Here is a 22,580-nt window from a genome sequence, read left to right as displayed (position 1 = left end):
TCGAACCCAACTCGAAAATAATATCAATAATAGTAATAATATTAGTATTAGTAATATAATAATAATTATATTTTTTAAAATATTAATAATAATATTAACACTAATAATAATAAGTTTTGGTTTGAGAAAATCCCCGAACCCGTCCTCGTCTTGCCTCATTAATATTTTTGAAACGGGGATGAAAAGTTGATCCTCGTAGTTTCGGATTTGGGGATTCTCCGAATCCGAAAAAGCGGAGATCGGGACGGGTATTGGGAGTGGAGATGGAATTCGGAGATCGGGATGGGGATGACAAACCCGCCCCCGCCTCGCCTCGCCCCGTCTCATTGTCATCTCTAATCGGTGACTTGTAGAAATCGTAGATATATATAGCCATCACCGTTAATTTTAGAATAAGTATCTAATGAGATTGTTTGACATATCTATATGTGTTAGACGTGTTGACTTGATCTATACTTGGAGCAAAAAGTAATATTTTTTGCATAAAAATTAATATTTTTCATTGATCATATCGAAAAGAAGATTTAATATTTTTCATGGATCATATCGAAAAGAAGATCTGTCTCACAAATTTAACTCATGAGACGATTTCATATGAATTTTTATGTTAATTTTATGATTACTAATTTATCATATTTGTTAAATTACATAGACAAAAAATGAAAAAAAAAATAGTAACTAAAAATATCATGGGAAGATCAAGATAAAAAAAAAAATGACATATCTACCATATAAATGCACTTATTTTGTTATATTCGTTTATTTTTACTGCAAAACCATTCAAAATTTTGGAATATTAAAGTTAATTTTAAAAAGGTCACCTTATTAGTTAGGGGTGGTCAACTCTGTTTTGCGCTAGCCCGTGAAATGGGGTTGTTCGCAAGGAGGGGACATGATATCATAATTAGATATTTTTTAGGGAGGACATGTCACTTCAATCCAACCATTTAGACATAGATAATATTGTGCATATAAATGATGATGGGCTACTTCAATCAATTGGGAGCTAACTTTGGTGGGCCATTTAACTCAAGTACGAGGCCCCACTTCTTTTCTCATCTCAAATTTTCAATTTTCACTACAAAATACTTTTCACTTCAAAAGGGTATGTATGGTAGAGTGGATTCTTCACAATTCTGCCTCAGAGAACAGACATATCATGACTTTGTGCATCCATTATTTCTAAATCAATCCAGATGGAAACTTTAAACATTTTCAAATTTCTATAAATCGTGTCATAAATAATGAATATCTTGATTGAATCTCATAAACAATATCAAAAGTTCATTTACGAACCATCCCTTCAACAATCTAAAACTTTACCTTCTCCTATGGTGAATCCCACTTCTGTGCATGGATCCCTTATGTGCGAATCTTGAACTCCTTGTAACCCGAATATGATGGTGAAGAGGGCTCATACTGCATTCGCCATTCTTGAAACTCTTTCTCCTAGGCAGGTGAAGGGAATGATCCCTTGCAACCCTTACGCGTGAACGATGATTATTAGGCCTCAAAGTCCGCCTCAAATGCTCATCTTTGTAATTCCTCCTAATACTAAAACTCGACCTCCTACGGCCAAGATTCCTATTATGTTGCAACACAGAGGTTTTACCTAATTCATACCCCCCTTCACTAGTACTAGAACTGGTTTCTACTGATTCTTCAATGTCTCTCCTTCTTCTTCGTCGTCTCCTCTTCACGGTACTGAGCTTGAAACATAAGTACGTACAACAGAAATCCAACGACGAAAAACAAGTTGAAAAGCAAGCCCATATGATTCTACAGATAGAGTGGCAAATGCATTGGCAGATTCCCAAGTTGTATAAGAGATAGAAGAATAAGAGAACTGCATTATCATTTTCGACAAAGAGATAAAATTTTAACTTCGTTTAAAGATTAGCTACTAGGATAATATTTTTTCATTCCTAAATTCACTCACCAAAATAAACTAATGTCGCCACCATGACCAACTTGAGCAAATGTGTAACACAAAAGTTTTCGATGTAACAGACAAAATCCCATGTTGAACCACATATTGAACTGCAAAATATAAGTATGTGAAGTTAAAAAAAAACATCCTGATGAACAAACAAAAGACTCATGATGTATTCCTGCTCAATGCAAAAAAAGCACTCAAAATTACATCCAATGCAATTTATCAGTTTTTCTCAAAATAATTCACCAAATTCCGATGAATAATAGTATAATACCTTGGAACTGGTAAAATGATGAAATGTAGTTGGCACATTTCCAAATTACAAAAAAATATCGTCAAAGAAAGAACTATGACAGTAACATAACTTACTCGCAGTTTTTCCCAGCAAGGAAATCGAGTGGGCGACCCAAAATTGTGTTTACTAGTTGAGCAAATCCGGAAGAAAAAGAGCCAACAACATTCCCCATTGATAAGTGGCCAGGAACTGCTTCATAACAATTTTTTTCTGTAAACAATTAAAAAAAAGATTAGCTTTTTTGCTTAAAACAGAAATCCCAAAAAGAAATGTTTGGAAACTAATCTCATCAAATCAGTGTTACATTTTTTCACTTTCAAATTGTTACATCAGAAAGTACGAATTTTGCACCACATATTCATTTTTTCATTTGGTCTAATATGATCTGGTTCTTTTAATCTTATATTTTAATTATCACAAAATAATAAACGCCTTAACTAAATCAATCAACAACAAATTGGTACTAAAACAAACAAAAGTGAGGCATATCTTAGCATCTTTATACTTCATGACAAATGCATGTACCTCTGCAAAAACTAGTTTACAAGATACATACAATTAAAATATAATATGTCTCTTGTTATATAGTCTTTTACATTATATTTTTCACGAATTGAGTCAAACAAGAGATCATTATCACAAAATTTTGAGACGATCTCTCTCAAGAGTTTTTGTGACAAAAATAACCCAAGAACAATTAATAATAGCCATAACTAACTCGAAAAGAAAGAAACTTTAACGGACTTAAGAGCCACTGATCTTTTTCCAAAGTTAATATTCTGAAAATTCATAATTTATCGCTACTACTTAAGTAAAAACAACTGATTTGACCCCAAACAAATATCAAGTTCACTTACGATTCTTCTTCTGGCAGATGGCCGATGCTTCGAATGGGAGCATTTTATCAAATAAATTGTGATCAATATCTAACCAATAATAAATCCAAATCCAAATCTTCGATTCATTTGAGAAATTAATTTTTAATCACATTTCCATGCGAAATAGACTGAGTATTACCAAAAGAGAATAAAAATCAGGACCGACTGAATAAGAGAGTATGGATTACCTGAGATATGAATTCCAAGGATTTAAGTAAAACAACAATTCGACATTGAAATGTACTTGAAAATTCTAGAGTTTGGTTATGCATAAAATCGAGATTCATATAGGAAAATAATTTGTATTTGTTGAAGAATAGAGAACCGTCGATACAAAAAAATAAACGAATTTACCAAAATATCAAATAATCTAACGAAGGAATACGAGAAAGGTCCCATAGTTTGGGTTCATTCCTAGTTCAGTCCCTCGATATATTCACGTGTCGATTTAGTCCTTAAAGGTTTTAAAATTGACCCTAAATATTCCTCGACCGTCAATCATCGACACTTCGAACATATTAATGTCAAGTATTTTATTCTTCCATTAAATTAAAATCCCATGAACCCTTATTTTCATTCCATCGACTCGATTTTGTCATAATTCTTTCACAAATCAAATAAAAGAATCATATCAAAATCGAATGATGAAATGAAAACGAGAGTTTCTATTTTAATTTTAGGACAAAATAAAAAATGTGAAATTCACGTGTTCAAACCGTTAATTTTTTACAGTCAAGTTAATGTCGCTGATTATTTCGGGTAACCATTGAAAAAAAATTGGAGATAAATCGACGCATGAACATATCAAGGGACTGAAATGAGAATGGACCAAAATTATAGAGATCATTTGATATATTATCCCAATTAAATTGCAATAAGACGGGGGACCGAGGGTACATCCCGACCCCCTGCTTTTAATTGTTCAAGAAGCCAGGCTAGGGTGTTATATCGTATTATAACGAAAATTTTATATCGTATATCATACCGAAAATTACGGTATAAAAAAATTTATATCGATATCGTACCGAAAATTTCGGTATACCGAGATTTCGGCCGAAATTTTCGGTACGGTATCAGTATATGCCGTTTTATACCCAAAAAAACATTACATTTTAAATTTTTTATAAATTTATTGTTCTAAAATATTATATACATTTTAAAATTTTTGTATATTTATTAGGTATTTCGGTATATATTGAAATTTTCAAATTACACACCGTTACCGTACCGAAAAATTCGGTATTGTTACCGTACCGTACCGTACCGAAATCTTGGTATACCGAAAATTCGGTAAATTCGACATTTTTTCGGTACGATAATCTCGGTATATCGAAAATTCGATATTTTTTCCCACCTCCACTTATCATTACATTTTTATGTAAACATTATGATTTTTTATTATTTTAATAAAAAAACCTGATAATATGATAAATAAATGACAATAAATCATATTAAATAAACTAATAATAATAATAATAATAATAATGTTAAAAAAATTAAAATTAACAATAATGATGAAAAATAATAATATTATCAAAATTAGAAATTAATAAATTATCGGTTAAACTAAAATGCTTGGCAGAATCGAATTAATTCAAAAATTAAAAAGAGACCTAGCCGAACTTAGATTATTTTGATCAGTATCCAAATTAACGTATTTAAAAAAAAAAAGGATTTTCTATTAAAAAATCTAATAAAAGTGAATTAACATTCATTCATTTCAAATACAGATCTAAAATGCAAAGTGTTGTAACGCGCAATTACAAACTTTAAACAAACAAATTAAGAATTACATTGAAACGAACTTAGTCTATAATCACCTCAGATTAAGATATGTTAATATACGATGATTTAACTTGAATTTCATAATAATAATAGAATTTATTATGAAATTATTAATTAAATCGTCTTATATAATCTCATTATATAAAAATGTTCTCATATAGATGTCTTCACATCAATGGTACGAATAAGATGATCACATTCAATAGGTTTATGGACTGCATTAGTGATGTTTTATATAAAAATGTTCTCATATAGATGTCTACACATCAATGGTACGAATAAGATGATCACATTCAATAGGTTTATGGACTGCATTAGTGATGTTTTAAATAATTTCATCATGTACTTAATTTAAATTTATTATTCATTATCTTAATTTTCTCGTATATCTAACTCTGATATGTACTAAAATCATTATTAAATCTAATAAACTAGAGATTTTGTAATGATATTCAAGACAAAAAATTGAATGCAAATTTAAATAATTAATGTTTTTTTATCGATAATAAAAACATACTATAATTAAAATGCTTTGAGAGCATTATCCCTATCATGTGCAACCCCTCATTTCTACTTATAACTTATTATGAAACTATGCACTATCATATAACTTATTATGAAACTCTGCACTATCATAAATATACAAAATTAAAGTTATATTTAAATTAATAATTGTAATTTTTGGTTTAGTGATATGCATCTCGACATTATTATTATTGCATTAATAATACTATTGTTTCTAAATATAGGGATAAAAATTCTAATACTATTTTAGTAGCAAAAACTAAAAATATTAGTCTTTTTAATATTATTTTTACCAAAAATAAATATATAATTTATTTCTTATTACTAAAGGACAATTATTAAGAATTCTATTATTATTTTTCCCTTTTTATTATTGATTTTTATAGTTTTTTTTTATATTTATTTACGTTGGACCTGCACAAAAATGCTTACACCTTACAAAACTATCGGGAGCTCCTAATTTTTTTTTTCCTTTTTCTATATATAATTTTATTTTTTCTCACTTTTGAACCCATTAAAAAATTTATTTATTTTTGGCTTAGTGCTCGAGAATGAAATATTTGAACGAGTTCATATGATCCAACTAAATTCAATATTTTTTATGTGCCGCTCAATATGATGCAACATTATAAAAGGAAAATTACATTTAAATTCATATCTAATTTGCATTTTTTCCCATTTTTTTATGTTAAGAATAAATTTACATTTTTAATTCAATAACTTGAATATTGTTATTATTTTCTATCATATTAACGATAAATTTACAACTGTAATCATGTAACTTACAACTTACAGACGTGTATTCAAGTTTTCTTCCAAAAATCTATTTTAAAAAAACCAACAACGAAAAACATGCAGCAAATTCATCATGACCAAAAATAGGAAAAAAAAATGCAATGTTGTATGAATAAAAATTCAAANAAAAAAAAAAAAAAAAAAAAAAAAAAAAAAAAAAAAAAAAGCAATTTACAAGACTAAAATACAAAATCACCGTTAAAATGATTAAAAAAACAAATTACAGAACAAAAAAAATAATTATCCCCTCATTAATTAATTAGTTTGAAGCATAGATATTTTAATAATAAAATCTGTAACAAGTTTTTATTTATAAAATTTACTCAACACCGTACGAAACAAAACAGAGTTTTCAAAGATGACCCAGGAAAAACCTAAATCTCAGCACACTGCCTGTTTGATGAACCTAAACTTTTCGTTGTGCTTATGCTTAGCCAGCGGCAATCCTCAAACGAACACAATGATTCAGAATCAGACAACTCGACATTAGCTACTACCGATGCTTTCAGCCCCCATGTCGGGGTACCATCCTCGTACGAGTTGTGCGTCAATCTACGGATCCCTGAACCATCTGATTTGATCACAAAAAGATCCCCGTACGGCTGGAATTGATGCGGGTTCGATATTGGTTCAGATGAAACACCTGCATAATCTGATGTTAACGCAATGTATTTCCCATCCGGACTAAACCATGGGTGGTTCGTTCTTCCACCCGAGCCGCTCTGTATCAGCTTCTGCAGCCCTGTCCCATTCGGATGAATCTTGAACAACTCGAAACTACCTGAACCGGCATCCTCCCGATCCGACGCGAAGGCGATCCAGTCACCATCAGGTGACCAATTACACATAGTATCGCTCCATGGACCTTCTGTCAACCTATGGAGAGCTCCTTTTTCTCCATCCAAAGCATCCATTATGTACAAGTTCTTGTGACCCGACCTACCGGATCTGAACACGACCCATTTTCCATCGGGCGAGGCAGAGGGAAATGCATTGTTTTCACCACCTATGGTTAAGGTTTTGTAACTCAGATCATCATCATCCACATTGATAGATATGATATCAACCTTCGAGGTTTCACTAGCAAACGTAGGCCCAACACTCGTGTACACCACTCCTTTCCTCTTCCAATCCCAAGCCGTCGAAAAGGCGGATCGACTAGAAACCATTCGGGCACCCGATCCATCACTATTCATGACATAAACACCCGGGGATTTCACGTAAGCGATCCGTAATCCATCCGGTGAAAACGAGGGAAATGATCCACCTATACGGAATAAGGAAATATTTGGTAATGGACTGTTAACACTCTCAACATGTAACTCATTGGTCCGGCCACCACTAGTTGTTCCTCTGCATTTGTGGTACCCGACCAGTGCGGAGTCGGGTGAGATAAACGGGTTGTAGTGATGTGCATTCGGTGAAATGGTTCTGGTTAACTCGATGAACTCACTCAAAACAACGTCAAATAGCTCTATGTGGCGATACTGGGATCCGGGTCTTCTTGTAGCCACAGCAATGAAGTTCTTGTTTGCAACAGAAGCAGCTGGAGTGAAAGCGTGCAAACCCCGTGGCGTTACTCTCTCTGCCACCGTGGACTTGGAGTGGAATCGACCATTTTCCACCGTCAAAACTGCCTTGAAAACACCCCACCACCCATCATCACACCTTCGGTGAAAATACAAAGTCGAATCATCGGCCCAGCTCGGCCATCCTCCATGCTCAATTACCTTGATCCTGTTGGATCCATCAAGAGTCGAGACCACATAGATATCCGTACCCAGTTCTTGAATATCTCCATGCCAACCCTCTTCCCCATACGACGCTACCGCAGTCCAGGCCCCCGACGGAGACACGGCGGGGCTGAAATCCGCCACCCCTTTCGGCGTCAGCCTAAGAGTCGACCCAGTAGTCAACTGAGTCGAGTAAACAGCGGACCAACTCGCACGAGGCTTACCCGGGTTTTCGTGGGTGGATACGTAAACCAAACTCTGACCCACTAAACTCGGCCTGTCCTTCATCGAAACTAGGCCGTTGAACTTGTCATCGCCCACCAAGGGTATCTGAACTCGATTAAACTGAGTAGAAACTCCAAGAAGGGATCGCGGTTGCACACGTAACGAAGGAGAAAAATGGACTGCATCCAGATATATACTCGTCGACCCGTTGCGTTCAGTTACGTACACAAGGTTAACAGACGGCAGGGAATAGTTCTTCAAGAAAGGGAGCGCTGATGAGACTGATGCAAAATAGCCGTTGAAATTGATGGAATTCCCATCGGTGAGACGGAGTTCCTTCGATGGGTCTGATATTCGGAGGGAGTAGATATCAAACGCATATCTTGGTCTCCCCACCGTAGCAAATGCTATGCTGCTGGCGCCGCCGCGGTAATGTTCAGCCGTAGCATTGGAAATTTGACATTGTGATAGCAGAAAATAGAATAGAAAGAAGCAAGACAGTGCCTTTTGGTACGAATACTTCATTTCTGGACGAAGATTATCGTCAAAGATAGGACATATAAGAATAAGATGATGATACGTAAGAGCTGACGCAGAGTGAAGTCCAGCACTTGGCGCTTGTTGGGTTTGAAAGGGGTTTGGATAAGGTCACGTGCTGCACGATGTACACTTTAGATATGGTCCAATATAAATTTATTTGAGCTCCACGTGTTACTAAAATAATTCAATTGTTCAAATTAAATACTATTATACTCCCCCAAATGTTTTTGTCTTTTTGGAAAAATTGTATACGAACATTTAAGTGCTTCTCCTTCTATAAAATAAATTATTATATATTTTATTACAATATATTTTCATTATTTCGAAAATGGTACTTTTGATTCCAATAACTCTAACTTCATAGGAATTTAATTCATACACAAACATGCATACTACAAAAAGAATATCCGAATAAGTTTAAAAATACCTAGCATTTCGCGCAAGTGGAACAGCCGCTATACTATTTACCTGAAAAAATAGTAATAGGATGTCATCTATAATTGGATTATTCTAAGTTTTTATGATCTTGTTAAATATTAGTCTTTACAGCATCAACATCTACGTCAATTTTTATAAATATATAAGATATTTACGTAATCTAGTGATATTCGAACATATACAAAAACAATAATCTTAAGGTAACATAGTCTAACCTTCCATAAACCTAGTGTCTTACAAGAAGTACGTACAGTACACAACGGAACAAATGAAAAAGGTAATAGTTAAAGAATCACATGAAAACCATAGCGGTGAATTTCCAGTGTCTCAGTACCTGTCAATCATTCTTACAACCATATGCCAATTATATTCACAATTATTTGCGCAGCAATTATCTCATCGAAGTTCCTCTGCGCTAAATTTGTTCCTTGCTTCCTATGCAACACAAGATTAAACGAGCGAGGAACTAGCAGTTTTACGAATCTAGCTCGGATTAATCCAAGAACATATTGGTGGATTCATGATAATTAAGTAGCAGTACTAAAACCTTTTCAGCAATATATTTTTGTTGGATATTAGCTCCCTTTTGTTGAACTTTGTCTGGATGGACATATAAGGCCGCCTTTTTATAGACTTTCTTCACCGAATCTGAAGTAATCATATCTGTCAATGAAACTGGTCTCCAAGCACATTCAGGCCAAAACAGCATATATTTATGTATCAAATTGAAGCACAAATATTCAACTAAAAATTTAACTTCAAGCAGAAAATATTAGTGGCCAGCTACATCAACCCCAACCATTATGCATCAGAAACACACCTGTTGCAACGAGGAAAACAAGGCACGTATATTGCCTTCTTTTCCTGCATCACATCGGGGTATATTGCCTCCGAAATCATCCATTATTTCGATTGGAAAACAGCTAAAAAATTTCACAGAAATATATGATTTTGATATAGCCTATGAATTTGTCTCATCGTGGGCGTGTTATTAGAATGGTGAGGAGCAATGGTGGGCAAATTTTAATCATTTTTCATCAAGTGACGCTATTAAATGATGATTATGATATCACGTCAATTTTCTAATGAAAATAATTTTGTTATAATTATTTAGTATTATTCGATCAATTTAATAATAATAATAAAACACGTAATAAGTGTACATCTTTCATTAGTACTTTCATTAGTATATAATATGAATTGATTAATTAAATTATCAAATGTAGTTTAAATGGATTAAATAATTGTTAACTTACCCACCATTTATCAGTCTCAGTAGATTTTAAAATTGACAATTGTGATAGATACCAGAAGAATCAAGCGCCAAATACAACACAGGGTTAATTTTAAAATATTTTTTCAAAAATAATGTAAAAAAAAACATTTTCAAAACTACTGTAATCCGCGCTTACGGAGCGCGGACGCTGCTCACGTGGAGACAGAGAAAGAAACAAACAAGAAATTCATCAAGACTGAGATATCTCAATTGAATGTTGTTCATTTTCCTCAACATCATTATGTGGTCGAATGTCATGTATAAGATGATGCGGACCAACATTAAGCAAATTTGTAAAACTGTGTATGTTCGACAAAGACGAAGTCTTAAAATCCTGCCGACCAAACAAACCAAAGTCAGCCATCCCTGAGTCACTGAAAAAACTAGGTTGAATAGTAACTTGTTTTTTTGATGAACTTTTTTATCTCTTTTTTTCTCTATCTTCACTACAAAAAAAATGGCTTTTCGCAGCGTATATTGCACGCTGTAAAGTTGCAAGCCGTTGAAAGTTCAAGATTATCCGCGGCGTACATGTGCATGCTGTTGATACAATTATATGTGGGCGTGTAAAAAGGTAGGTATTTCGTCATTTAGCGGCGGTTTAATCAGCGACGGTTAATTCCTTACAGCGACGGTGTTTACCCGTCGCTAAATTTAGCGACGATTTAAGAAAAATTAGCGACGGTTTTTGAACTGTCACTGATTCCTAAAAGCGACGGTTTTTAACTGTCGCTAAAATTAGCGACAGATTATAAACCGTCGCTAATTCAATTTTACCGACGGTTTAAAAAACCGTCGCTAATTAGCGACGGTTTTTATTTATATTCCGTTGCTAAAATATTTCTTCGCTTACGTGGACCAGCGTCCGTGCTTACGAAGCGCGGACACTGCTCTACGTGAGCATAGTCCGTGCTTCGTAAGCGCGAATTACAGTAGTTTTGAAAATGTTTTTTTTTTTTTACATTGTTTTTGAAAAAAAATTTTAAAATTAAATTAGTTTTAAACAAAACCCACAACACAGTGATACGATAAAAAGAAATTACAACACAGGGTGTAAAATTTTAAATGGAAATTGGCAACTTGAATCTCCAGCCTGTGGCAGGTTGTCCCTTTTGGGCACACACACTATGTGATTTATACAAATTTATTTTTGAAACTTTTAATTAATATTATATTATATTTTATTATATATATAGTTGTGTACGGTTTGATAGATATTAACCTTATAATTAGTTTTCTTTTCCACTCAACAATGTGCTGAGGGATAAATAATCATCATTCATCTATATCATGATTTAAATTGTGATTATGATTTATATACCGGGCATATATTTGATGTTTTGAGTGAGTAAGAGGTAAAATTATTTGTACGAAGAATAAAGGAATTGAAGTAATGAATACTTTCAGATTTCAAAACACTTGTGCTGCCGAACTTTGACCATCATAAAAAATTCAAACGTAAACTCTGCAGTCCCAAACTTGAATCTGATCCCAGCAGCCAAGATTGATAATGACTTAATTTTCTACATCAAAACCTTTTATAAACAACTGATTAAAACTATAACTGGGACATTGCAGAACAAGAGATGGGCAAATTCCGAATTCTTTTCCCTTTCCTCCTATTCTTCATCAACGTTAACACAAATTCTGCAGCTAATTCTTCGTGTCCAATTGATTTTACCTATGTGGGAACCTTCCCATGGGACAGTTCCCTCTGTCATGAACCAGCTCAATCCAGTTGCTGTCAAACTCTGCTTAGCGTTTTCGGCATGGGGCTTGCTCAATACCTTAAACAAACCTCCACGTTTTATCTCCCTGATGTGAATACTTCATCTTCTTGCATTGCCAACTTTGAAAAAAGTCTCGCATCTGTATCGATTTCGACCTCTCTGTTCGCTTCGTGCTTCAATGACACGGGTGAATTTGTCAATAGGCCATCCACCAGTTGTGCGGGCATTATAACAACTCATGACTGGACCCAAAAGGTACGTACATCAAGCCCGCTTGAATCGTCCTGTAACGGAGACTTGACAGGATTGACAAGGTGCGGTTTGTGCCTAGATGCAGGATTGGAGGTCAATTCTTACCTGGTTTCTTTGCAACCCAATTCCACAAAATGCTTCTTCTTCACTATATTGTATGCCGCTGCTATTGTCAACGATTTTGGACCTGAGGATCCAAGAATAGCTTCTTGCATATTTGGCATCCCCTTATATACATCAAAAACTGGTAAAAAATGGAATAATACGAACCGAAAACTCGTCTTCGGCTTTGTAGGAGGGTTTGTAGGATTCTGCTTTGCAGTGATTTTATTCTTGATTTACAGAAACTGGGAAAAGAGAAAAAGACAACATATTGTGCATGAAAAATATGTAAGTTCAGTCAAATCTAGGGTACCCAATACAGGTGCTAAATGGTTTCATGTAACAGAATTGGAACATGCCACCAATGGGTTCTCGCAAAAGAATATGATAGGGCAGGGTGGATACGGAATTGTGTATAAAGGAACGGTTTCCGATGGCACGGGAGTTGCTATCAAGCAAATTCTTGACTTGGATTCTAAAGCGGATGATGAATTCGCTAATGAGGCAGAGATAATAAGCATGATAAGACACAGAAATCTTCTGGCTTTAAAGGGTTTTTGTGTTACAAGTGATCCATTTAAAGGTAAAAGAAGATATCTGGTTTATGATTTCATGTCAAATGGAAGCTTGGATGAGCACCTTTTCAGTAGTGGAAGGAAGCCACTATCATGGCCCCAGCGTAAGAACATAATTCTAGACGTTGCAAAAGGGCTAGCCTACTTGCATTATGGTATCAAACCTGCGATTTATCATCGGGACATAAAGGCTACAAACATCCTTCTTGACTCAGATATGAAAGCAAGAGTTGCAGATTTTGGTTTAGCTAAGCAGAGCACAGAGGGCCAATCTCATCTTACCACAAGGGTTGCTGGCACATATGGATATCTAGCACCAGAGTACGCCCTTTATGGACAATTAACAGAGAAAAGCGACGTTTACAGTTTTGGAATTTTGATTCTTGAGGTTATGAGTGGGAGAAGGGTACTAGATGCATCCGAGCCTTCGAAAATTTTGATCACTGACTGGGCTTGGGCGCTTCTGAAATCTGAAAAAGTCGAAGATATATTTCATGCATCAATAATAAATGATGGGCCAAAGGGAGTCATGGAGAGATTTGTGCTTGTAGGAATTCTCAGTGCTCATGTAATGGTGTCACTTAGACCTACAATTGCTGATGCTCTGAAGATGCTTGAAGGTGATATCGACATCCCACGACTGCCCGAACGACCATTGCCTCTTAGCCACCATTCATTGTAAACATCGTTAAATAATAGCATGTCTACAAATGAGGGATCACGAGCTATGCCAAGCTCTAGCAGTTCCCGATGATTAGATTCGAATAACAAAGATATCTTGTATTCCACTAGCTTTCCAAGATTACGTACAGAAATGCTTATGCAATAAAAATTTGAATTTGAACTCAGTTGCCATTAAATATGTTTTTACAGTTTAAAAGTACGTCCACTCGAAGGAATGCACGGGTAACTTACATATCCATTACCTTCGAAGTATGAAACGAAATACTAGAACAAATAATAATAGGAGTAAAGGGTGATTTGAAAAAGCAGTCCTTTAATACACCTTTTACCCGAAACTGCGCGACTATAAAACCTCTACAAGCGTCAGAAGATAAATGTAGTACCTACGAATTCTCTCCTGAATCGATATGTTTGTTATAAGAATCAAAACGACCAAGGGACCAAATTTGGCATCCATTGTATCCTCACGGAACACCAGATCTTGCAATAAATATGTTGCCTTTTAGCCGAAGCTAATTAATATCATTAACAAAAGCAAGTTCACGTACAAGTGCAAGATGGTCACTACCCCATTTCTTACTTGGAAGACCTCCGGTTTTCTTTAACCTGTGCGTCGGCAAAGTTTCAAGAATTCTAACATGAGCAAGGTCTAAAGTATGCCATATGTAGTCAACCGTTCCAGTGAACATGGAATGGTACGATGTCGCCAGAGGTTCTCCAACTTTATCCCTGTACTTGAAACTTCCAGGAATCTTAGCATAAGCACTGGAGAACTTTAACGGACGCCTTAGGTAACTGTTTCTTGAACCAATAGCCAGCATTAATTCTTCACCGGTCCATCTCCAAACATGATTTCTCCAAAATTGGGATTCTGCATGTTCAGATGGTCATATTTTGCCAGATATCTTTCTTCGATCGTGTTGTTGGGTATGCAACTCTGATAAGCCAGAAACTGATACATTGCACTCTGGGGTAAACTATTCAGGTCCCCAGCACTCACAACTGATATGCAACCCCATTCTTGTGACAATTTATAGGCCTTCTAAGAAAAATTCGCATCTGCTTCAGTTTGATATCTCCACGTTTAGGATTGTAGAGGACGTGTACGTTTCCCATCACTAAGCTTGGAGAGGCCGTATCACTTGGAGATACTGTAATATCATCACCACCAGGCAAGATTTGATTCATCTTTAAAACACAAAATTGCGCAACATTATTACGGAGTCCAAAGCTCTGGAAATCTATGCTCTCTTCATGCAACAAGGTAAATTGCTCGGCTTTCCAAAATATGGCACATCCATCACATGCTTCACCTGTACGAGTCTTGTGTACACCTTTGAAGCCATTTTTCCCAAAAAAATCGTTCAGATCATCAAAGTGATCCACCTCCTGAAAACACAAGATACTTGGTTGGTAATCTGTGACTTCCTGATACAGAAGGTTTTTCCGAAATTCCCAATCCATATATTTTGGAGATACATCCCTGTACAATTCTGGGCTTTGCCGCATTGTCAACACCAAAAATATTATACGATACAAGAACGATATTATTTTTAGATGTATCATGATTGGTGTAAGCCCACTTGCGATGACCAAATGTTTTACCTGATTTTCTGCAGTTCTTGTCTTGCCACTTGCCGGCAGTGCGGGAAACAGGATGCCTTTGTGTGTAAGAAAGAAATTTTTGGAATGAACCAGGTTGTAGGGTTCGAATTTGCAAGTGGGTTTCGGTTTCTAGAGCTAAAATATTTTGTTTGTTTCTGCTTCTTTGGTGGCCGTGAGAATGATTTTCTGAAGAAGTAGGAAGAAGAAAAGGAGAATGCTCCACTGGTAGGGTAAGGTTGATGCTATCGTGACCCATTACTGAAGTCGTTTAAAATTTGTCGGCGTCTAGATGAATCTGTAGTCTGTACATAACTCAACGAGATAAAAAGATAATTCATTATGATTATATGATACAAACAATGACAAACAGAGCTAGTAGTGATAGTCAGATAATTGCTTCTGTAATAATAGCTAACCACAAAAGAGGGAGACTATAAGTTGAGTATTAACTATCAGATTGTTGCTGATCATACAAATGATTGCATTTTGCATATTGGTGCACTACGAAAATCAGGACATAAGCAAAATAATAACTTTTTTTTTTAATTTCAACCACTAGTGTTTCTCATTGGTGACATTCAGAAATGTAAGGTTGTTGGATTAAGAAATGAATTTCCATAGACGTCTGAATGCGGAATGAAACAGCTTCCATTCTCATTGTAAAAGTTAAGTTTGAATAATGAATCACTACAAAAAACCATTGGTTTAGCGACGGTTTAAAACGACGGTTTTGACCGGCACAACTCTTTTTTTTTTTTTAGTGAATAGATATCATGTATTATATTTACATATATATATTTTTCAAAGGACGGTTGAAGGAAACCACATTTATTTACTTCAAGATGTGAGAAACTGGTTAACATTAGCTCCACATGAGTTATCATATTACAGGAAATATTCAACATTTAAAGGTAATTAATCTTTCCAATCCAACCCCAAATTCCAAAATAAGTTCAATCAAACGTCAAGCCCTCGATTACGTTCCTAATTCTGCCCCTGATTGACACCAACTTCGATACACCAGGAGTAAACATCTTATTAACACCAAGCCTATACACTACCAGATATTAGCATCTAATCACTACAGTTCATGTCACCAGCCAGAGAAATCTTCCACGACAGCTCCATCGGGGAAAAAACTTAGAATATCATACTGAGCAAAGTACACCGGCCAAGATTAAAAGTAAGACATTATTCGAACTGTAAAATTAAAATCTCAAAGAGAAGTATGGAAAACGACGTAGACTCACCCAAGCAGTAATATGAATTAGCATCCAATGGACGGAAGTTGGGGACTTCGGGCTGTGAAGTAGCAGCCCTTCGCTTTTGAACCGTACAGGGAACTAGCTTTCAATATATATTAAAAAGAAGAAGAAATAGATCCCAGCACTGACAATGTATATGCGTATATTTACCAATACACAAAACCAATTAAGAGATATGCATGTTGCATGGCAATGAGCAAAATTAAAATAAGCTTTATGATGTTTGGAAATTGCGTTGTAAAAACAATTTCTTATCCCTTAAGAAGGAGGGCTCACATGCAGATCCAAGCAAAATCACGAACTTTATTCTTGTCATGATGAATATATTCCATTAATCATTTTTTATATCAATATTTGTTTTGAAAATTGTCATATCTTATATGAATCCACGATCGAGTACCATCTTTAAATCCATAAAAATGTTATCACATGTACCTTTTTCAATCATTTTTGTACATAAACTTATAAACCACTATCCGGAAATAAATATAAAATTATTATATATATATATATAAAGAACATATAGTACCATGGCATCATGAAACCAAAGAACAAGGCTAGCAATGGCCTAGAAAGCTCATTCTTTCAATAAAGCGTTTCACTATAATGACAATTACATCACTGAATGTCTGAATCCACCAACTCCTGATCAATAACAGGGAAAAAAGAAGAAGACACACAAAAACCCAATAAGTTTAAAAGACAGCTTTATCACTGAATTTCACACAACAAATAATCAAGAACGAGAAAAAAGCACTACAAGTAATTTATGAGTACATTCGATTGCATTTGGTCAGTCCTCCTTAGATTGCTTTCACAGCTTGGAACCTTGGCTCCTTAGGCAAAAACTTTTGTTCAGCATAAACAGACATATAGTCCCCGAACACGAACTTGGGATACTTGGCCGAATTCTCCATTTGTAGCTTATTCTGTGCAAGTACCAGTTCCTCGGCGGGCTCGATGGTGGCCTTAAAAGATGGGTTATAAAACGAGGCAATCGATCTCCTGTTCCCCTCCGGTAACGCCAAAACCCGATGCCAGACACTCTTGTACTTGCCATTGCTCAACACTTCAATCTGATCGCCTGTGTTGATCACTATGGCATTTTTGATCGGCTGCACATCGATCCAAACCCCGTCTTTCAGGATTTGAAGGCCGTTCGCTACGTCGTCTTGGAAGAGTAAGATCACTCCTCCAGCATCTGTGTGGGCTCGGAGGCCGTTGACCTTATCTGGGCGTGGGCATGGTGGGTAGTGGCTCACCTTTGTCCCGAAAAAGGCCGAGTTCTCTTCTTCTTCTTCTTCTCCACCGTTGAACGCCTTGTTGATGTACCCTTTTGGCAGGCCTAAGTTCTCGTCCATTGCTTCCATCACTTTGAACGCCAGTTTCTTCAGTTCAGCTCGGTATTCCTTCATGGTTTCCCTGTTAATAGTAATATATTTAAAATTGTTATATAAACTTATTTGAATATTCCAAGAACATCTTATGATCAATTATAACTTACTTGAAACCAGGTGTTTTTGAAGGCAATTCATCATGATTATCATATGAGAGCAAGAAAACATCCTCCCAATCAACGTTTTCTACTAAACATTCATCACTTCTCTTCTCAACCAATTCCTTCAGCAGGTTCACCGGTTTCGAATTCTTGAAGCCTGGCTCTCTTTCAAACTTGTAGCATTCTGAAGCAACCTTCTTCACCCTCTCCAGGAGATCCTCACAGATTCCATGATTGATCAACTGTTCATAAGTGCAAGTAATTAATTATTACTTCTTAACGTATACTATAGCTAGCTAGCTTGAAGAAATAAAAGTACCTGAAAGAATCCCCAGTCTTCGCAGCAATGGCCAATTTGAGCCAGGGTTTTGGGTCTCTCGTCTCCATTGAGTTTTGAGAAATCAATTACAGGGATCGCCATGGAAAAGTTTCTATAATATATATATCTAATGCTTAAGATTTCCTGCTGTTCTTGCAGTTAATTAATTAGCAGTACTAAAAATGCTTAATTTGGTGCTCAATAACTTTGCGTGCTGGCCTATTTATATTGCAGCAATATTTCCCCCCATCCCCAATAATAATGTCAACGCTTTGTATTTATTAGTTCATTTCATATTATTTTAGTATCCACGTATCCGTTGCAGTAATAGAAAGGACGGCGACACGATGTCAAAACTCGTTAAGGTAAAAAATTTGCATTTATATATACACACACACACAAATATTATATTTATTTAATAAAAATATCATAAAAAATTATTTTAGTAAATTTGTTTCTGATCTAAAAATAACACAAAAAAATTAATGTGTGTTAACGCAACGCGTGTGAAGGGACACTAAGTATATATAATACGCCCCATAACAGAGCATTCTTTTTTAGGTCATATGTACGTTGAACATCGTTTTAAAATTTGATTTATCAATATTATCGCCTAGGCTTGACGCAATTAGGTAAAAATGTCAACGCTGCGAGATTAATTATTGGATTTGATATTAAACAATAATTTACAAAGTCAACTCCAGTTTCGATGGAATTAGGTTACTATGTTAATTCCAGTTTCAATGCTCGCAAGCGCACCTTCAGCTCGTATAATATATATTTTTTCGATATTATATCAGAAAGCATATTTGGATTTAGAGTAGGTCTCTTGTGAGACGGTCTCACAAATTTTTATTTGTGAGACGGGTCAACCCTTCCGATATTCACAATAAAAAGTAATACTGTGAGCATAAAAAGTAATATTTTTTCATGGATGACTCAAATAAGATATATGTCTCACAAAATACGATCAGTGAGACCGTGTAACTAGAGTTTTTGTCTTGAAAATTTAATATATATGCCTCGCAATTTGAATTTACTAAAATCACCTCATTATTTTCTTATAGATAAATGGAACTCATTCTTAATTTTTTATTTGTTCATGATAATTCAATTCTAAAAAAAAAAATCTGAATAAATTAATTGTAGATTTAAATTATATCTCATTTCTTCTCTTTCTCTCCATGTTTTTTTGACAGAAGATCGTGTGTCGCAATAGCTTCAACCACGAAATGTAGCACATCTATTGATTGAATGCATGCATGCTAACTTTTTTTTTTTTTAATCTCTATCATATGGAGGTAGTAGAAAATCCAATGTAAAAACTAAATTTATGAAATAAAAAACCATAATTTTATTACCTACAATAATAGAGAATTTGGACAAAGATAATTTTCTTGCTATAATTTTGATTTTTCCAGAAAAAAATTCTAAACTAACATCCCTTAATAAATATAAAAATTTCGTGTAATTGATAATATGATGATTGTTTAACTCATACTCAACTTATATACCAAACGCCATATAATTAATTAATCATGTTAAATAAATTACTTATATCTATCAATGTTATATTAATTTTGGAATTAACGGATATTAGTTTATTATAACTATAATAATTTGTTCTTGTACAACACATACACGATCACCCGCAATTAAATATGCATCGCGTAACACATTAATTACGTTGACTCTTAATTTTTTACATCGAATTATTACTTCCCCTTTGACTTTATAAAATAAAGAATTTGTAACAAATAAATTAATTTGCTCGCATATTGAGGGTTACGGTATGATTACTCGATGATAAACAAAGTTATCGTCCTAATCTCGATTTTAAATGCACGACATCGCCAGCTTCTTTATATTTTTTAATTGAAATTAAAATTCTTACGTGGTTACATTAATATGATATGACACGTAAGTTAACAAGATATCTATCGTACAAATCGTCGGTTTCTTCATTTAATGTCATAACCATGAGGGCACATTAATGTTTCCTGGTAGAGGAAATATTCATTTGATTTTTATGCAATAATTTATTTTTTATTTGTTTTTGTAACTGATTGATTAAGTCAAGTTGTTATAAAAATCTATCATTAACACTTTCAAACTTCGGTCATAAAACTCGATAATACTCATTCTACCATCGGAGTATTACAAATTTTCTAACAAAAAAAATCATGTGAGATCATTTAACGGGTTAATTTTGTGAGACGGATCTTCGACCCGACCCGACCCGACCCGATCGAACTCATAAAAAAATATTATTTTTTATGTCAAAACTATTATTATTCATGATAGTTATGGATATATGGATCAAATTAACTTATCTCACGATTACAGATATATGAGACCTTGACAATAGAGACTTATTCATTTCCTAACCCTATAATATGAGTCAAGTCCTTGTATTATTATGTACATATATTATTAGCCTTTTCTGATTTGTGGCATAAATTTGGAAGTTTCCCATTTGCGATGCTTCTTCCCAATGTGTTCTACGAAATGCCGCCATATCAATTGCATTTAATTCCCATAATTTTTTAGGTAACACAAATTGCACATTTTATAAGTTTTTAAATCTATTTGGCATTCATTGGACGCAAACCCGGATAAACGTAGAACATATGCAACACAAACTACATATAATTTTATCTTGTTTTGGACAGCTGGATTTTGTTTAAATAATAATTACGGATAATTAATTTTTCGCTCGACAAATTAAATCATGCCACTTTGCAAGAATTACACCTAATAAAAATTGTTTAGTGAATAGTACGTCAAAGGTACACCAGTGGCCGTTGCAATAATTTTTATATATTTTTATAGTTACTTTGACTCATTTCACACACACACACACAGAGAGTTAATTATTATTATTACATATATTAAAAGGAATATGTTTATGCATAATCATAGTGCTATTTTTATTTGTTGAATTTCATTTAAACATCGACTTATTAAAATGGATTCAAAGGGAAGAATATATTAATTAATATTAAAAATGCTCAATTGTTGAATTAAATGTGTTGACCACCTTTTTAAGAATTAATATATGTATTATTGTTCCTTAAATGAAATAAAAACCTTACGCCAAGAGTTTGAAATTTTCAACCATTACAGTTGGCCTTTTGGAAGAATTATCATGGCAATAATTATCATTGTTAATTATTAAATTCTCTGCGACTAAATCTGGCACCAATTAAATTTTAAAAAAATTAAAATGGAAGTGAAATGTATGGTACTTATAAATTATTAGTTATAAAAATAATTTAAATATTGCATGCATCATTATAAATTTATAACGCTAGAGAGTTCACTAGCGACTATGCATTCTCATCCCCTAATGAGAAAATTAATTTCAATACATTTAACGTTTTAGACACATAAAAATATTTCTTCAAAACATCTTGAAATGGGAATTTGGAATAATAATTTTTTTAAAATAAAAGAAAATAATTTCAAAACAAAGAGCAAACGGTAGACTATATAAGGCACCTTTTGAAGTTAAAGAGTGAAGATAAATAGTATAATATAATAAGAAAAAAATAAAAAAATTTATAGTTAACATAATATTTGGTTTGATTGATAAATAATAATTTGTTTGGTTTTGACGGATTAAAATTGAGATAAGATGATAAATTACAATTTTATTCTTTTAATAATTAATAAAATATTAATACTTTTATTGGTTAAGGATAATATTGTAATTCAAATTCAGTAATTTGATTGATGTAAGATAAATAATTAATGATGGATTGACGTAGATAAATAATATTATTATGAATAAATAATATAAACAGGTAAAAAAAATAAATAAGATAAATTATCAATAGATTAATAATGTATAATTTCAAAGAGTGCCTAGAAGAACATGTCACTTCTCCGCAATCGATGCGTGCCAATTATTTTTTGTTAATTTAAACAGACAAAATTAACTGTTAATTAATATAAATAATACATGTAAACCGAAGTAATTATAAGTAATAAAGGAGAAAAAAGTCTTTAATTAAGTTTCAACCCACATGCTGCTGACACGTGGTGTTATTCTCAAGACATTTTTTTAATAAATAAAATACGGACTAGCTACTTATTTGTTTTACATTTTATATTACTTTTAA

General features: G+C 33.9%; 4 protein-coding genes, 1 long non-coding RNA gene and 1 pseudogene across 8 annotated transcripts; 1 reads left to right on the top strand and 5 right to left on the bottom strand.

The window, feature by feature from the left end:
* Nucleotides 1-1,026: 1,026 nt before the first annotated feature.
* On the bottom strand, nt 1,027-3,435 carry LOC140961725 (uncharacterized). 4 transcript variants are annotated; one of them, XM_073420415.1, is made up of 5 exons: nt 3,298-3,435; nt 3,089-3,157; nt 2,306-2,441; nt 1,940-2,040; nt 1,030-1,779 (listed from the first exon to the last, which is right to left on the bottom strand). In XM_073420415.1, exons 2-5 carry the CDS (start codon nt 3,129-3,131, stop codon nt 1,697-1,699), a joined length of 363 nt encoding a protein of 120 aa, XP_073276516.1. In that variant the 5' UTR covers nt 3,132-3,157; nt 3,298-3,435; the 3' UTR covers nt 1,030-1,696. The 4 variants fall into 4 exon arrangements, with proteins under 4 accessions (XP_073276509.1, XP_073276516.1, XP_073276494.1 ...); XM_073420393.1 differs by having other exon boundaries at nt 1,032-1,846; XM_073420408.1 differs by lacking the exon at nt 1,940-2,040 and having other exon boundaries at nt 1,027-1,704.
* A 3,008-nt stretch (nt 3,436-6,443) lies between these two features.
* Nucleotides 6,444-8,974, bottom strand: LOC140971618 (uncharacterized). Its single transcript, XM_073433972.1, has one exon. The coding sequence runs from the start codon at nt 8,695-8,697 to the stop codon at nt 6,589-6,591; it is 2,109 nt and encodes a 702-aa protein (XP_073290073.1). The 5' UTR covers nt 8,698-8,974; the 3' UTR covers nt 6,444-6,588.
* Nucleotides 8,975-9,460: 486 nt separating this feature from the next.
* Nucleotides 9,461-9,933, bottom strand: LOC140971619 (uncharacterized). Its single transcript, XR_012174346.1, has 2 exons — nt 9,698-9,933; nt 9,461-9,585 (listed from the first exon to the last, which is right to left on the bottom strand). It is a non-coding gene; the product is annotated as an uncharacterized lncRNA (long non-coding RNA).
* Nucleotides 9,934-11,925: 1,992 nt separating this feature from the next.
* Nucleotides 11,926-13,923, top strand: LOC140971616 (probable receptor-like protein kinase At1g11050). The gene has a single exon (XM_073433971.1). It carries the CDS (start codon nt 12,013-12,015, stop codon nt 13,765-13,767), a length of 1,755 nt encoding a protein of 584 aa, XP_073290072.1. The 5' UTR covers nt 11,926-12,012; the 3' UTR covers nt 13,768-13,923.
* Nucleotides 13,924-14,071: 148 nt separating this feature from the next.
* LOC140971617 (carbon catabolite repressor protein 4 homolog 5-like) lies at nt 14,072-15,406 on the bottom strand (annotated as a pseudogene).
* A 1,797-nt stretch (nt 15,407-17,203) lies between these two features.
* Nucleotides 17,204-18,668, bottom strand: LOC140961716 (1-aminocyclopropane-1-carboxylate oxidase 5-like). Its single transcript, XM_073420384.1, has 3 exons — nt 18,457-18,668; nt 18,144-18,379; nt 17,204-18,061 (listed from the first exon to the last, which is right to left on the bottom strand). The coding sequence occupies exons 1-3, from the start codon at nt 18,556-18,558 to the stop codon at nt 17,443-17,445; spliced, it is 957 nt and encodes a 318-aa protein (XP_073276485.1). The 5' UTR covers nt 18,559-18,668; the 3' UTR covers nt 17,204-17,442.
* Between the last annotated feature and the right edge of the window lie 3,912 nt (nt 18,669-22,580).

This window comes from Primulina huaijiensis, chromosome 2 (genome assembly GCF_012295235.1).
Source record: "Primulina huaijiensis isolate GDHJ02 chromosome 2, ASM1229523v2, whole genome shotgun sequence".
NCBI classification, from domain to species: Eukaryota; Viridiplantae; Streptophyta; class Magnoliopsida; order Lamiales; family Gesneriaceae; genus Primulina; species Primulina huaijiensis.
Note: the sequence above shows the minus strand (reverse complement) of the source record. Positions and strands in the feature narration are given on the sequence as shown.

Bases quoted from the DNA above. Each gene is read 5' to 3' on its own strand.
- LOC140961725 (XM_073420393.1), bottom strand. From the start codon at position 3,131: ATGCTCCCATTCGAAGCATCGGCCATCTGCCAGAAGAAGAATC. The intron at 2,442-3,088 runs GTAAGTGAACTT...AATTGTTTACAG, and splicing joins CATCTGCCAGAAGAAGAATC to AAAAAAATTGTTATGAAGCA. The intron at 1,847-1,939 runs GTGAGTGAATTT...ATGATAATGCAG, and splicing joins GGCGACATTAGTTTATTTTG to TTCTCTTATTCTTCTATCTC.
- LOC140961716 (XM_073420384.1), bottom strand. From the start codon at position 18,558: ATGGCGATCCCTGTAATTGATTTCTCAAAACTCAATGGAGACGAGAGA. The intron at 18,380-18,456 runs GTACTTTTATTT...ACTTATGAACAG, and splicing joins AAGACTGGGGATTCTTTCAG to TTGATCAATCATGGAATCTG. The intron at 18,062-18,143 runs GTAAGTTATAAT...TACTATTAACAG, and splicing joins TCAAAAACACCTGGTTTCAA to GGAAACCATGAAGGAATACC.
- LOC140971616 (XM_073433971.1), top strand. From the start codon at position 12,013: ATGGGCAAATTCCGAATTCTTTTCCCTTTCCTCCTATTCTTCATCAAC.
- LOC140971618 (XM_073433972.1), bottom strand. From the start codon at position 8,697: ATGAAGTATTCGTACCAAAAGGCACTGTCTTGCTTCTTTCTATTCTAT.